At 42.0% G+C, this 17297-nt stretch overlaps 1 protein-coding gene across 1 annotated transcript in view; it reads right to left on the reverse strand.

Moving 5' to 3' along the window:
- Positions 1-17297, reverse strand: part of LMOD1 (leiomodin 1) — a 70748-nt gene that overhangs the window by 7651 nt on the left and 45800 nt on the right. The window contains exon 2 of the mRNA XM_074222363.1: positions 2259-3689. Within this exon, the coding sequence (XP_074078464.1) occupies positions 2259-3689 (1431 nt within the window). The remainder of the gene's footprint in view (positions 1-2258; positions 3690-17297) is intronic.

Here is a 17297-nt window from a genome sequence, read left to right on the forward strand (position 1 = left end):
TAACAAATCACTTTACCTCTAAGTCTCGGTTTCCACATCTGCAAAGTGGAAATGATAATACTCGTACTACCTGCCTCACAGGATTGTGTTGAGGTGATATATGAGCTAATAATGTACATATGTTATTAGGAAATTAAAAGAAGAGCAGGCAGCAATACAATGATTCAAGACAATTCCAAAAGACTCAGGATGGAAAATGCCATCCACATTCAGAGAAAGAACCGATGGAGTCTAAATGCAGATCCAAGCATAATATTTTCACTTTGCTTTTTGCTTTTTTATTTCTCTTGGTTTTTCCCATTTTCTTTTGATTTTCTTTCATAATGACTAATGTAAAAATATGTTTAATCTGATTGTACATATATAACCTATATCATATTGCATGCTGTCTTGAGGAAGAGGGAAGGAAGGAGGGGACTTTGAAGCTCAAAATCTTACTAAAATGAACATTGAAAACAATCTTTACATGTATTGGGGGAAAATAAAATTACTCCTATTTTCCAAAATCATTAAAATGTCATGTTTTAAAATAATTCCAGTGAATCTTTTTGTTTTCTATCCCCTGTAAATGACACCAAAAATTTGATATTGAGCCTGTCCTGAAGTCAGTATACAGTATTATGTGTTTGAGAAAAACCCAGGGGATGATTCCCAGGATACAATTAAGCAAATATTTATTGGATACCGGTGGAATGCAGAGCACTAGAGGTGGTAAAGATCATCATGTGGAACCCGAGGGATCTTAAAGCCAACTGGATCCAAATCCTTTATTTTTAGATATAAGGATACTGAGTGAGTCCCAGGAAGATAAGGGACTTGCCCCAGAGTCACACAAGAAGTATTCCTCAGAGATGAGATTTGAACCCAGGTCCTTGCCTACTGTACCAGTCTGCTCGCTTCTATTATAGGTGGTGGGAAAAATGCAAAGGTTATCAGAGATAGCAGCCTTTCTTTTCTGGAGCCTGTCGTCCATCCCTTCCTCAGCTCAGTCTCATGGAATTCTCAGCTTCTTTTTTAGGCTCCGAGCCAGGGCCAGCTCTAGGGAAAGGCCTTTCCTCCTCCCTCCACTCACTCCCCTCCTCCTCCTCCTCCTCTTTGCTACCCTGAGTTACTTTGTATCTGCTTGGTATTTACTCATGTATCTACTACATATTGTATCTTTCTAGTAGAATGTAAGCCAGAGGACAGGGACTGTTGTTTTTACTTTGTATCACCGACATCTGGCAGAGTCCTTTGCAGATAATACATGTTTATTGAATTTGTACAGGTGTTCTTAACCTGGAATCTGTGATCTTTATATATACATAGCGATATCTGTTATGATATAAATGGCCTCCTTTGTAGTCCTATGTATTTTATTTCATTCATTTAAAAAACATTCTGAAGGGAAGTTTATAGACTTCCACAGATTGTGAAAAGGGTTCTTGAAACAAAAAATGTTGAGAACCCTTGGATTAGGAGAATCTTTAGAACATAAAATAACTAATATATGTGTATAAATAAAGGCACAAATAAATTTCAAGATGAGGTCCTTGGAATAGGTAATTAATTAGGGAAGGCTTCAGAAAGAAAATAGTATTGAGCTGCACCTTCAAAGGGAGGAAGAATGCAGAGGCTGGCATGAATTTCTTCCAAGACAACCAGCTCATTCTCATGAAAGTCAGCTATATGACATTGTTAACAATTATTATGTGCTAACCTTTTTGTCTTTGCCTAAAACAGGACTAAGGTCAACACCATGCTCTAGGAGTTACTGGCAGTTGTCACACTCATTTCAAAGAGCCCCAAAATATTGAGCATATAAAATCAGACTATCATTGCTACCTAACAGGCCAGGCCTAGGAATCCTGATTCCTCCCCTCCCCGGGGGGGGGGGGGGGGGGGGGGGGGGGAGGGCTATGGCAGATATTGTATGACCTCATAAAGAGACAGGATAAATAGAAGGAAAGTTGACACTTGGAAGTCATTTTCTTAAGGCATTCTCTCTCTTTGTAGAATGTAGTTTAAGTATGACCTGTCTATAGGTAAGGGGATGAATTAGATGACCTCTCAAAGTCCCCTTTAAGACCTAGAAATCTATTTATTCAATAGCTCCTGAAGGAGTTTGAATTATTTCCCTCAGAATTCCTCAGAATCATAGATAATCTGATTCTTTCTCTGCTTTTCCCCCAATCCCCATAAGCCTTGGTCCCACTGCCCATACCCATATTTTTATCCCACCCCTTCCCAACTCCCTCTATCCCACCCAAACCACATGCCTTCTTAAGCTGCTTGAGGTTGCTGGAACGGATGGCAGCTAGCAATTGGTCCCGGGAGTTCTTCTCTTGTGCTGGGAGGACCTTATCTCCCATCTTCCTTTGGGTAGCTGGAGAAAGGGAATTCCTCAGGTTTTCTGGCATAAGGGGTGGAGCCAGGGGAGGTGGGGGTGGGGGTGGGGCAGCAGGAGCACCACCCTTTTGGGGAGAGTTCTTCGGGGAAGGTTTTGGGGAGGGCTGTGGTGATGACTTAGGGGAGCCTTTGGGCAGGGCTCCAATCTTGGGCACTGTCAGCTGGTCCTTCTTCTCCCCACCTGCACCCTGTGCCTGTTTCTGCTCCTGCAGCCTCTTCTGCCTCTGTTTATCCATGTTGCGACTGAGCAGATTGGTGACGGTCATCCGGGGACCCGCGAGCTCAAAGTGATAGCCCAGTTTAAGCAGTGTGGTATTCTCCTTAAGGAGTTTGGCGATCTCCATTTCAGTCTTGCCCCCACAGATGTGTCTTTGATTATGGAAGCGAAGTTCCGTCAGCGTGTTGTTCTGGAGCAGGGCCCGGAAGATGGCGAGGATGCCTTTGCCAGTGATGTGGTTTGAGTCCAGGTTGACACTAGTGATGGTCTTGTTGGCCTTGAGCATGATAGCGATGGCAAAAGCCACATGATCATCTGCCCGAGTGTTGGCTAAGGCAAACACCTTGACCACAGTGTTGAATTCCAGTGCCTCAGTGAATTTGACCAGAATCTCATTTGTGATGCAGTCTGAGTTGTTAACATTTACCTCTGTCATCTCTGGGTCATTGTTCTTCACCTTTTCCAGAGGTTCATCAAAAATACTGGGGGCTGCTTCCTCATCCACCTTGGCTGGAGTCTCTGGGGCTTTAGCAGGGCTACTTGGGGAGGGTTTCTCAGACTCTGGGGCCTTAATATTCTTGACCTTGGTATCATCCTTGGGCTCCTTTGAGGTGGTAGGCTCCCCCTTCTTAACTCTGCCATCTTCCTTTTTGGCCTCTTCTTTGCTACTCCCTGTCTTCACTTTCTCTTCTTCCTTTTTTTTATCCATCTCACTCTTGTCCTCTCCTTTCTTTTCCTTCTCTTTGTTCACACTTTTGCTCCTTTCAATCCCTTTCCTATCCTCTTTCTTTACTGCCACAGTCTTTTCTTCTTCTTTCCCATCCTTTCCTGTCTCTTTCTTGTCTACAGCAGCCTTGACCCTGCCCTTGTCTATGCCCCTCAGAACTTTGTCATCCTTGAGCTTCTCTTTGCTTTTGCCTTCTACTTCATCTTTCTCTTTTTGTTGGCTTATCTTGAGATTGTCTTTTTTCTGTTCTTTTCCTGATTCCAAGTCCCGTTTGGAACTAAGGGCTTTTTTACTTGCATCCCTGCCCCTCTCATCTCCATTCTTGGCATCTGTCTTGGTCTCCACTTGCCTGCTTTCCTAAGGAGAATTCAGAAAGAAAAAAAGAAAGAAAAGCAAAAATAAACATGAATAAAAGGTAAATTGAGAGGGGGGTTGACTGGTAGAACAGAGTGTTGTCCTAAGCATGTCCTTTAGATCTTTAAATAATTTTTTATGCAGAGAGATTAGCCATTTTTCTTATTTCTTTGAGTGTTCCACAGTTTCTTTTTTTTTTATTTTTGCAAAGCTATGGGGTTAAGAGAATTGCCTAAGGTCACACAGCTAGGTAATTATTAAGTGTCTGAGGTCACAGTTGAATTTGGGTTCTTCTAACTCCTGGATCAGCACCCTAACTACTACACCATCCATCTGCCTCCGGTTTAAGTTAAAACAAAAAGAAAAACAAAAGGAAGAATTTCCTAAGTTAATAATTATAGCTCACATGCCTGTGATATGTGAGGATAACAGCCTGAAAGAGTAGATCTAAAACTCTGACCTTGGAGCCTAGAACACCTGGGTTCAAGTCCCTCTGATTTATACTAGCTCTTTTCTCCTGAGCAAATCACTTAACCTCTCTACTTCTGACACAATGGATAGAGTGCAAGACTTGGAAGGAAGACCCAAGTTCAAATCTGGCCTCAGACACATACTAGCTATGTTACCCTGGATAAGTCACTTCACCCTGTTTGGCTCAGTTTCCTCATCTATGGAGAAGGAAATGACAAATCATTCAGTATCTTTATCCCAAAAAACCCCAGTGGGGTCATGGAGATTTAGACAAGTCTGAAATAACTCAACATTTACTCTAGGCAACTTTATATCACTATAAATTACAGAGATAGTAATGACCAACATTAGCAGGAGTTTTCTCATCTAGCATTTCCATATTGTTATGAAATCAGAAGTCCAGTACCCATCCCTATTCCTATAACATTAAGGTTTGTGTAACTCTTTCTCAATAACAGCTCAATGATATATGTTAACTCAGCTTTTTGTGGTTCAGTCATGTCTGACTCTTTGTGACTTTGTGGACCATGCAGATCATAGAGTTTTCCTGACAAAGAAGTAATTTACCATTTCCTTCTTTGCAGTGTCCTCTTCATTTTATGGATGAGGAACTGAGACAAATAGAGGTTAAGTGACTTGCCCCAGGTCATATAACTGAAATGTCTGAGATCACATTTGAATTCAGGACTTCCTGACTTCAGGCCCAGTGCTCTATCCACTGAGCCACCTACTGATTCATGATTTTACATATAATGAAATTGGAATTCAAAGAATTTAAAAGATTTCTCCATGATCACCAAATAATAAGTGTTGGTGCTAGGATTTGAATTCTGGTTTCCAGACTCAAGAGCCAGTGCTCTTGTCATAAAATGAATGGTTGCTCGACAAGAGAAGATGTCCTCCTTTCACTTGCATAATTTTGAGTCAGTCTTGCTATTAGGGTGGGGAGGGGGAAGGGAAATGGATAAAAATGAACTTAGGAGGAACTTACAAGCTTTTGGGTTCTAAGTTTCTGTGAATCCTATCTTAGCTATGGGAATTATCTAAATGTTATATGGGATGGCAGCCAAACAAAGTAATTTTCATCAGACTCAAGGAATTGTGCTAAGCAATAGCCATAGAGTCAAAAGAATCACAGAATAGTAGAATTTTAGACTTGGAAAGGACCACAATGGTCATCTAGTCAAACTCATACCCCAAAGAGAATCTAATCTATAATATGCACAGAAAGTAATTACCCATGAAGACCTCCAGTTAGGAACAATCTACTACCTCTCCAGGTGACTGATTCTATTTTTGTTCAACTCTATTTGTTAGGAAGTATTTTCTTGCATTAAACTTATATAAGGGATTGTAATATGAGGGGGGAGTAGACCAGCCAATAGGGGTTCAATCCTCATAGCTGGAAGGCCCAAAAGTATGGTCTCTGAGAATCCATACTAGTTGGCACCAATTTTGTTCTCTGGCCTAAAGAAAAGAGGCCTAATCTTTCTTTCATATGGTATCATGTCCCTAGTTAAGTCTTCCCTTCTGTGGACTGAATATCCCCTGTATCATCAAAATGAACTGGGGGGGGGGGGGGCTTAAGCATTGACTGGAGACCATTGAAACAAATAGGGGAGGGGGGCAGCTAGGTGATGCAGTGGATAAGGCACCAGCCTTGGAGTCAGGAGGACCTGGGTTCAAATCCAGTCTCAGACACTTAATAATTACCTAGCTGTGTGGCCTTAGGCAAGCCACTTAACCCCATTTGCCTTGCAAAAAAAAACCCTAAAAAAAAGAAACAAACAAATAGGGGAAGGCAACTAGGTGGTGCAGTGGATTGAACACCAGCTCTGGAGTCAGGAGGACCTGAGTTCAAATCTAGTCTCAGACATTTAATAATTGCCTAGCAATTCACTTAACTCTACTGCCCTAAATAAGTCAAAAAAAAAAAAGGAAGAATTAGGGGAACTAAGTTTGGTCTTTGGCTGTTGCCCCAAGGGGTCTTGTTGGTTGCTTCTCCCTCCACAATGGAGCCAAAATGGTACCAAGGGCATTGGTTTTATTTTTTTAAAATTCTATTTAATTTAAAGAGCAATGGGGATAAGTGACTTGCCCAAGGTAACACAGCTAGGCAATTATCAAGTGTCTGAGGCCACATTTGAACTCAGGTCCTCCTGAGCATCTCCAGGGCTGGTACTCTATCCACTGTGCCACCTAGCTGCCTCAGGCATTGATTTTTCTTTTCTTTTCTGTAGGCAATCAGGGTAGATGACTTGCTGACAGTCACATAGCTAGTAATTGTCTGAGGTGAGATTTGACTCAGGTTCCTCCTGACTCCAGGGATACCCTGGCATTGGTTTTCTATCCCTAAAGAATAGAACAGTTCTTGTTTGCTAGGAGTTGTAATCAGATCTTCCTAACTGAATGACAGATGCCACAATATTGGGACTCTAGAGGAGACCCTAACTTCATAGCAAGACCAAGGAGTGACTCTGACTCCATCAGGATGGACCTGCCTATTGACTTCTTACTAAGGGACTTGTGCAACTCCTGTCTGGTGCCTGTATGCCCCTGTGGCTGAAGGTCGTGTCAAAGAAGATTGGCCATTGAGCATCTGGGGGAATTAATTCTTGCAGAGAAGACTCTCCTCATAGTAGACTGTGAATGCTGGAGAAAGACTCCTTTCCTCTCTCTCTTTTGGACCATCCTATCTTGGAATAAATCCAGGAGCAGCTGTCTCTTGGGTTTCTAGCAAGGAGTGTAGGGTGTGGGAATTCAATCCACTTCTCTCTCTCTCTTTCTCTCTCCCCACCCCTACTTCCATCAGCAATGGCGGCTATAATTCAAGCATGTGACTTGAGTGAAAACTTGCCTAGGAAAGCCCTGAAGCCAAGCATAGATCCAGTCCAAGATGTTCCTAGCTCTGGAGGTAACCACATGAATTTAAATTCCTGAATAGATGCTATCTGCTAAGCAGGAAATACTTTCCTCAACTATACTACTCCTTAGAGGAGAAGATTCAAAGAATCTCCTAAAATGTATTCCTCATCATAGGAGGATCTCATACTGTTAAAACTGGAGGAACTCTTATGGTCTAACTCCCTCATTACAGATGAGAAAATAGGCTGAGAGAGGTGGTCTGATTTGTCTTAGATAATGAAGGTAATAATTGTTGGAGTGGGGACTCAAACCCAAGACCCCTAGGGGGCACAGCAGAAGAGAGCTTGGAAAAGTAGGGGGGGGAGGTGTGAGTCAAGAACTCAGTTCAAATCTGATCTTAAATACTTACTAGCCAGGTGACCTTGGGCAAGGCACTTAACTCAGTTTGCCTTAATTTCCTTATCTATAAAATGAGGGTGATAATAGCTCCAAGCTCCCAGGGTTGTTGTAGGGATCAGTGAGATCATATTTATAAAGCCCCTTGGCCCTGTTTCCTCTGGAGCATCTTTCATTCATTTTTTACTGTAGTTTCTTTGTTAAGAGAACTTCTCTGCCACTTACTTGCATGCATCTTTCAAGTCCTTCCTTTTCAGGTTCTTAGATTTAGAGTCAGGAGGAACTGGATTCAAATCCTACCTGTAACACTTACTAGCTGTATGACCATAGTCAAGTCTTTTAATTTGTATGATCTTCAGTTGCCTTAGGGGGATATTCATTATTTGCACTGACTACTTCAGAGAATTGTAAGGAAAGTGCTTTGAAAAAGATTAACATGTTATAGAAACATTATAATATTAAATGAATTAAAAGATCCTCCACCCCTGAGTTTATGTTTCCTTTCCCTTCTGTCTTTTTTTGGTTTCAGTTACATTTAACTGTCTGGGGAAATGAGCTGAAGGATCCCATCCAGGAGTACCCATAGTCCATTCAGAGGCTGACAAAGGAGGAGACTCCATGAGACAAAGCTCCACACAGTCCTTAGCTCCCAGGACCCCCTCCCCCAAGTTGTTCTTGCTGTATATGGCTTGAAGGGGAGGAAGGAGGGAGGGGCATTCCAAGGCCATGCCTCACCAAACTTAGTGCCCTTTGACTGCCCACTGTGATACAAGCCAGGGAGCCAAGAACTTTCTTTGCTAAATAAACTCAGATCAAGTCTCTGATGACATGTTTGTGATGCAGGTACAAAATGTTTTCACAGTACCAGCCCAGCCCCCTGTTCTCTTCGTGGAGGGCCCTGGGTCTGAATAAACTAGATGGAATCATCTATTTCCTTCCCTCTCTCACCATTTGCTCTTGACTGGATCTTCTCAGATCCTTTAGACAATATATATATATATATATATATATATATATATATATATATGTATGTATATTCTATTCTTTCTACATATCTTTGGAGAAGGAGCAACTACTCATGTTCCAAAGTGCTTGTCCTCACAAGAGGCTCTAACTTGGGCAAATCACTTAATTCTGCCTCAGTATCCTCCTCTGTAAAATGAGCCAGAGAAGGAAGTGGCAAACTACTCCAGTATCTTTGCCAAGAAAACCCCAAATAGAGTCATGGAGACCTGGACACAATTGAACAACAAAATGCAAGACCAGTTTCATTCTATATGGGGTGGTAAGAGGGATCCCTTTATCATATGTGTTGGACTCTGTAGCCCCAAGAGAGTTGAAACTGTTCCTAAAACAGGTGCATGAACTAGGGCTTCCTAGTTCCTAAGAGTTTAACCTTTTAGGGGACATAGCCTTTTTCTCAGGTCCTGAAGGCACTGGGATCATCTATGCTGGCAGATAGCCACATGTGTCTCTGGGACATTTATGTATTCAGAGTTTCTTACACTTCTGTCTATATAGTGTCGATGCTTCATTTGGCAATATATCACAAGTCAGAGGGTATCTCCTGAGGAGTAGAGGGTGGGGAGGGTGGCTGCATTGTGTTCATCATTATATTTGAGAAAATTCATATTCTGCATACTGGTCAGGACATGTTCCAAGCCCCAGAATCAGAAGTGGGTATTCACATATTAACCCCAGGGCCTATGGGTTTCTATTAATGATGGGGCAGCTAGTGTTGGGCCTGGAATCAGGAAGACCTGAGATCAAAATCTGGTTTCAGTCACTTATTAATTATATGACTTTGAGTAAGTCACTTTACCTAGTTTCCTCATCTGTAATTTGTGCCAGAGCAAGAAATGATAAAAGATTCTAATAGCTTTGCCAAGAAAACCCCAAGTGGGGTCATAGAGAGTCAGACACAATGGAACAATGAATAATGAATCACAGAGTGTGAGACTTGGAAGGGACTCTAGCATCCACCAGTCTAATTCATATAATAAAGAAATTCATCTTACTGGTAATGTAGAGGCAACCTCAGCATCCTGAAGAGCTGGGTTCAACTTCTACCTGTGTACTTTCTGGTAGCCTTGGCAAATCATGTAATCTCCCAGTGTGTTTTGGTAACTAGTAATAATAAGAATCAATATTTCCATAGTACTTTAAAGTTTCCAATATACTCTATGCTCCTTATAACACTCCTAGGTGGGGGGCATTTATTTTTAACCTTCATTTTACAGATGAGAAATCAGAGGTAGAGGTTAAGTAACTTGCCCAGGGTCACATAAACAGTGTTTGAGATAGGATTTGAATTGAGGTTTTCCTTACTCCAGGCTCAGTGCTCTAACTTCTAGACCACCTCAGTTTCAAAGCAAAAGTGCCTGTCACAGAGTGGCTAGGTGGCGCAGTGGACAGAGCACCAGCCCTGGAGTCAGGAGGACCTGAGTTCAAATGCAACCTCAGACATTTAATAATGATCTAACTGTGTTGCCTTGGGCAAGCCACTTAACCCCATTGCCTTGCAAAAACCTAAAAAAAAAAAGTGCCTGTCATGGTCCCAGAATACACAACTGCTCATGGGGCTGCCCAATTCTGACCCAGTAGTAGGAATAGACTAGTAGAGGAGAAAGAGGGAACACCAGTGACCTCAACCCCCTCAATTTCTCATTTCTCCCTGAATCTAATAGTGCTCTTCATCCCTTCTTTCTCCCTCCATACCTCCACACCTACCCAAAGAGGATAAAAATCTGCCAATGATGGCAGCCCTTCTTGGCAGTTGCTCTGCCCTGCCTTACCTATGACCATGGCTGTCTTTCATGTCAACTCCATCTTGACCCAGAGTCTCAGATTACCTACATACCACTAGTCGAACTTTAGGTTTTTTAGGTATCAGGTTGATGTTTTAGCATCTCCCTCCCTTTCTTCTCATTTGGGACTCCTCTTCCCATACTCTAATTCTCATTTTTCCCCCTAAAAAAAAAGACCTTCCTCAAACCCTATACTTCTAAGTATGGTTTGTTTTGACTTCTACAAGGCAATGGGGTTAAATGACTTGCCCTAAGTCATACAACTAAGGAAGTATTAAGTGTCTGAGGTCGAATTTGAACTCAGGTCCTCTTGACTCCAGGGCCAATGCCCTATCCATTGTGCCACCTAGCCGCCCCTCTACCTTATTCTAACACAGAGAAGTTAGAGTTAAAAAGACCTTTGCAGGTCATCTATTCCAACCATTACCCAAAGAATAACTCCACTTCCCTGAGCATCTCCCTAGTCTCTCCTTAAACCATTCATCTTCACATAGTATTTACCAATCCCCTCATTCTGAATCTCAGATGGTGTCAAGGATTCCTTAGACCCCACTATGAGGGGCCCTTCCACATATCTGTTACAGTGAAACCCCACTAGACCTTTAAAAAGACTCTAATGAAAACCAGGTTGGGGGGGGTAGGGAAAGGGGAGAGTTGGCCAATTAATCTGCTGTTTCCTCCAAATAGTTTGAAATGAGTGAGGCTGGGGCTTGTTGTAGCTTGCAGCCCTCAGGATCTCTCAGACATTTCCTTAAAAGGAGAAGGAGACCAAATCCCTCCCTGGACTGGGATCTCAGTGTTCAGAGCTGCTGAGCTCTTTTGGGTACAAACCAGAGCTGTCTCCCATATGACTCTCTACAAAGGAACACCAAGTCCTCTGTTTGACCCTCTTCTTCAGAGATTGATGGCTGAGTATTTCCCAGATGCCTCCAGAGGCTAACAGGCTTCTAGAACAGGCTTCATTCAATCTCATCTCTTGTAGTAAGAGGGATTTAGATTAGATATGCAGCAGAACTTCTCAAGGGTGATTAAGCCTAGAAAGGCATGACAGAGAGCTGCATCTCTTTCCTTGGGGAAACATTTTTTGGGAGTAGAAGCCATCCCCATAAGTGACAGAAAAGTACTTCAAAGAAAGGTACATGGAAAATATGATATGTGAAGGGCTTTGGAAAGCCTATGAGATTTTACAAGGACTGAAAGATGAGGGTCAGGAATAATGCCTTGATCACACCTGGAAAGTTGCAGACTCTTAACACATTTCAGTCTAATTGAATTGCCCTGATAGTCCTGAATTCAAATCCAACCTCAGACTCTTCCTAGATTTGTGACTTTGGGCAAGATATTTAATCTCTGTTTGCCTCAGTTTCCTTAGCTGTGAAATGAGGATGATAAAAATAGCCTCTCTCAGGGCTGTTGTGAGGATGAAATGAGATATTTGGAAAGTGCTTAGCACAATGCATGTTCTTTATTATATTGTTGTCATCTCTCTGGGTTTTTGTGAGAATCAAAATAATATTTAGGTAAGCACCTAGCACTTAGTTGGCATGATAGTTTATAACTTTGATCTATTATTATTATCCTATGAACTGAACTGAACTGAACTGAATTAAATTGAATTGAACTGAATTGAACTGAATCTCTCCCACAGTTCTCCTGATGTCCCTCCTAATCACAAAAAACCCTAGCTGTATATCTGCTTAGCTGACTTCCTGCTATTGGGCAAGTGTGACAGAGCACAAATGTCTCTTCCCTCTTTTCATGAATCCTTATATTATCTCTTCTAGGAAGGATGTATTCCCTGATTACACAGAAGAGGAAAGGGGGAAATCTCCCCATCATCTTTTCCCATTCTTTATTCTTAGAACTGGTGAATAAAAAACAAAGGCAGTTTTAGGAATCTCTTCACTCAAACTCTCTGGAGCTCCACAATGATTATGGTTACCAGTCTCTTCCTCAAACAGAAAGATTTATTGAAAAGAAACTGGTCTCACAAAAGACTTGGGTTCAAGTTCCTACTTAGGACCCTCTACAAACTTCTTCATCTTCCTAAACCTCAGTTTTCCTCATATATAAAATGGAACAGATGGACAAAAGGATCTCTGAGGTCCCTCAAGTTCCCACCAGTCTTTGAGTCACTCCCCAAATTTCTTCCCTAAAGACCCAAATAACTGAAGTGGAAGCTATATTTCTCCTGGTATGAGTCAGGCTTGGTATGACTTAAGTGCCAGGGGACTGGGTAGGGTCACATCAAAGAAAATCATGTGGAAAAAATGGGCTTAAGCTGCAGTGTCTAGATGTTAGAAAAAATTCCTTATAATAGTGTGGAATGCAAAATTCAGAAATTCCCCCTCTTTTTTTTAGATTTTTCAAGGCAGTGGGGTTAAGTGGCTTGCCCAAGGCCACATGGCTAGGTAATTATTAAATGTCTGAGGTCGGATTTGAACCCAGGTACTCCTGACTCCAAGTCTGGTGCTCTATCCACTGTACCACCTAGCCACCCCCAAGTAATCCCTTTTATTGAAGAGTTTTCAGAATGGGAGAAGACTCCTCTTCATGCCACAAGGTCTTGGGATGTGTGAAATGACAATCCTCACCACTGTGGTCAGGATCCAGACCAGGGAAATTCTGTTTTCCTTCCCCAAAACCAGGATGGGTTAGCTATCAGATGGATTGTAATTCTTACTAGTTAAAACCAGATGGGTTGATTACTAGACCAAGACCAATACCTGGCATGGAACTAGACCATGATTTTGGTGTTGCCAGGTCTAGGCTTCATTGTGATACTCCCTAAACCATTATGCTGGGTTGGCAAATATATCCTCAGGATGATCTCTGGGCTCAGAATGATGACTTCTGGGAGTCCTACCCTGTCTTTGGCTGAGTTTCTCTGTCTAGACATCAGTGCCCTCCTAGGTCTGGGGGCTTTAAGCTCCCTTCCCCAAGGGGAATGAGGGTTGCTGTGTGCCAAGGACTGAGAGTTCCTTAAAAGACCTTGTTATAACTGGTGCCCTGACTCTTGTTTCTTCTGGATCAGGATGCTTATTCACAAGGAAAGCACCACTGGAATGTGTGGTATCTTCTTCCTAAGTCCTCTCTATCCTGGCCCTCAAAACACACACACAGACACACAGACACACAGACACACAGACACACAGACACACAGACACACAGACACACACACACACACACACACACACACACACACTGCCCTGCACTACCTTGTCTCCTGAAAATGATATATAAAATCCCATCTCTAATCCTGAAAGGGAGCTTCACAGCCCAGGTGTGAACAGCATTCATTCCTCCTCTCCCAGCTCAATCTGTTGTTTCAGTTCAAGCCCTGCCCCTATTTCCCCACTTAGCCACCTGGTGGCCCCTTGGCATCAGGGGATGCAGCTATTCCAGAGTAAGTAAATTCAGGAGAGTCTAGGGGCAGAGCCTGGTGCTAGAGTCATTTGCTCTCTCTAGGGAGCAGCTCCATTTCAGGGCTGAAGTGAAGGGCAAAGTAAGTTGGCAATATACAGCCACCAGACCTGGGGGTCTAACAGGGGTCAACTCTGAGACTTTAGGGGCCAGGAGAAGACCATGAGTAGCTGAGTTCATGGGATAACTGAATAATAGATTAAGAACTGGAAAGGAATATAAAGTCTACTAGTCTAACCCTCTCATTTTGTACATGAGGAAACTGAGTCCCAAGGCCACTCCATAGTGTCCTTTGGAGACTTCTTCCTGGAAGGAAGAGTTTCCATTGGGTACTGGGAGGGCATGAATAGAATGTTATCTAAAGGTTTTTGATTCCTGAAAAGGGATTAATAACCCATTACCTCCCAAAATAGTGATTACAGTGAAACAGGAAGAAGTGACCAGGACAGCCAGGACTCATAGCAGAGCTTTTGGGGAAGATACCTCTATTGAGAGCAATGGATAACTTTACTGGAAAAAGTCAGCCCAAATCATCCTCAGACACCAGGAAAATAACCAAATATCCCCTAGAAGTCAATTCTCATTTTTCTCTTTTTTTCTTCCTCCTTAAGAGCATCATTAGTAGTTTTGTTTTGGTTGTTGTTTTATTATATTTTGTATTTTCCCCTGGAAGTCCCTGCCTCCAAACAAGATTGCCCCTAACTCAACACAAATAAAGGGGTAATCTCTCAACCCCACTCATATTCATGGGGTTCCTTTCCTGAAAAGTCTCTAATGATCATAAAGACTTAAATATTGACTAAAACTTTCCCCTCATGCATTTTTAGGACTTGTCTCCTTTGTGGATTGATTGTGGGACATGAAGATCTGAATTCTTAACAATATCAAGTTGAAGATGTTAATTCTTAAAGATTTGCAGTTAAGATTTCTTTGAGGGGCGGCTAGGTGGCGTAGTGGATAAAGCACCAGCCTTGGAGTCAGGAGTACCTGGGTTCAAATCCAGCCTCAGACACTTAATAATTACCTAGCTGTGTGGCCTTGGGCAAGCCGCTTAACCCCATTTGCCCTGCAAAAACCTAAAAAAAATAAAAGATTTCTTTGGAAACCGTCCATCAGCACACCAGAGCCTGTTCAGTGAAAATATCTTGGGGGGGGGGGGGCTAGGTGTATAGTGGATAGAGCACTGGCCCTGGAGTCAGGAGTACCTGAGTTCAAATCTGAACTCAGACACAATAATTACTTATTTGTGTGGCCTTGGGCAAGTCACTTAACCCCATTTGCCTTGCAAAAACCTAAAAAAAATATCTTGCCATCTGCCCTGCTATACCTCCCCAACTCTCCACCAGGAGTGCCCTACCTCCCAAGAGAATTAATTCACTCCTTAGAACTATCCTGGTTTCTGGGTGAGAGGGGAGTTAAACTTACCCATCTGTTCTGGTAGTCTGTCCTAGAGCAGGCTATACTTCCCATGCAATCATCTACCAGGACACCAGAGCCTGTCCTGCTTGGACATTTTGTTTTATGAAATATATATTGTGCAAACTCCACCCCTCCTTTATACTTCTTGCTCTGGGAACAATAAAGCAATAATATTGCTGTCAGACAATCTATTGCCCTGTGGCTCTACTTGGCTACCACCATTCTCATGTGTGTCCTCACCCCCCCATTAAAGTGTGAACACCCAATGGGTAGGGACAGTTTCTAAGAGGCTGCATACTATATTGGATAGAGTATTAGACTCAGAGTCACAAGACCTAGGTTTGAATCTTACCACAGATACTTCCTAGTTGTATGACCTTGGGCAATACTTTCTAAGCCTCAGTTTCCTCATCTGTAAAATGAAAGGGGTTGAACTTGATGACATCTAACATCCAGGACAACTATTTTCTTATTTTTTTTGTCTGTGTATCTCTATCATATTACATGATATCTGGCATACAATTGATATTTAATAAATAATTGCTAAATGAATGACAAAAGGTATTGAAAGCAAATCTGTGGTGATTTAATCTCCTATGAACACTGATCCTGGAGTCAGGAAGAACTGAGTTCAACTCTAGCCTCAAATATTCCTATTATTGTGACCTTGGATCAGTCATTTAATCTGTCTTCCTCAGTTTCCTCAATTGTAAAATGGGGAAAGGGTTATTGTGAGGATGTGACAGAGCTTGTTATACAGTAGGTACTTAATAATTTCTCATTCCTTTACCTCAAGACAGCATCATGCTGTGCATGTACAATCTGTATCAGATTATTCATTGCCAGGGGAAGGGGAAGGGAAGGGAGGATGGTAGAGCTGAAGCTTGCAAAAGGATAAATGTCAAAAACTATCTTTGCAGATAATTGGAAAAAATTAATAAAGAAAAGAAGAAAAGAAAAGAATTGATAGCATCTAGACCCCTTTCCTATGATCTCCAGTAGGATATTCTCTCTTGGAATGGTCCAACTTGCCTGTTTCTATAATCATTTCTTCAATCAAATAACCTGCCAGATTCTTAGTTCGTAGTTCAGCTCTGGGGCAACTAAGTAGTACAATAGAGAGAGACTAGACCAGAAGTCAAGAAGACTCATCTTCCTGAGTTTAAATCTGACCTTAGACACTTACTAGCTAAGTGACACTGGACAAATAACTTAATCCTTATTTCCCTCAGGTTTCTCATCTGTAGATGATCTGGAAAAGGAAATGGCAAATCACTTCAATAAATTTGCTAAGAAAATCTCAAATAGAGTCATGAAGAATCAGATAGGAATGAAAACAATTGAACAATAATATGGGCTAGGCACTATGCTTAGCAGGATAGATTCTCCAAATTCATAATCAGGTAATATAGCGGATAGAGGCTGGACCTGCAGTCAGTAAGAGATGACTAAAAATCCATCCTCAGATACTAACTGTGACCCTGAGCAAATCATTTAGGTTTTTTTTGGTTTTTGCAAGACAATGGGGTTAAGTGACTTGCCCAAGGTCACATGGCTAAAGTATTAAGTATCTGAGATCAGATTTGAATTCAGGTCCTCCTGACTCCAGGGTTGGTGCTCTATCCATTGTGTCACATAGTTGCCCCCATATCACTGAATTTTTTTCTGACTCATCTATAAAATGGGAATCCAAATAGCATTTACCTCCCAGGGTTGATGTGAAGATCAAATGAGATAATAATTACAAAATGCTTTACACACCTTAAAGCACTAAATAAAGGCTAACCATTACAATTAGCTATTATCTCATAAACTTCAGAGTGGCTATTCCCATGCCCCAAAATCACTTTTCCAGCGAACAGGATCTTCTTGGTCCTGGCCCCAGTTTCAATGCCAGCCTCCCTAATAAGGTCATTCCCAAAGAGGTCTCTTTCTTAACCAGTTTCTGGCCCGAAGTGCCATGACTCTCACTCTGGCAAGGACCAGAGTCTCAGGGACACAGGCCTCAATCGTTTGCCAACATTCCTCTTTTCCTCTCCCCCAAACCTCCAGACTTTAACCAGCAATCCCTGAAACTCAAAGCACCATGAGTGTTTCCACTCTTGCTTATAGGAAATTCAAATTACCCTAATAGGGGCTATTGCATCCACAATAAATACTCCCATGTCCCATCCATTTACCTCCCTTTTCCTTAAAGCATCAGACACAGTTAAGCAGAGTTGATTGGATT

This window comes from Macrotis lagotis, chromosome 2 (assembly GCF_037893015.1).
Source record: "Macrotis lagotis isolate mMagLag1 chromosome 2, bilby.v1.9.chrom.fasta, whole genome shotgun sequence".
Classification (NCBI taxonomy): domain Eukaryota; kingdom Metazoa; phylum Chordata; class Mammalia; order Peramelemorphia; family Peramelidae; genus Macrotis; species Macrotis lagotis.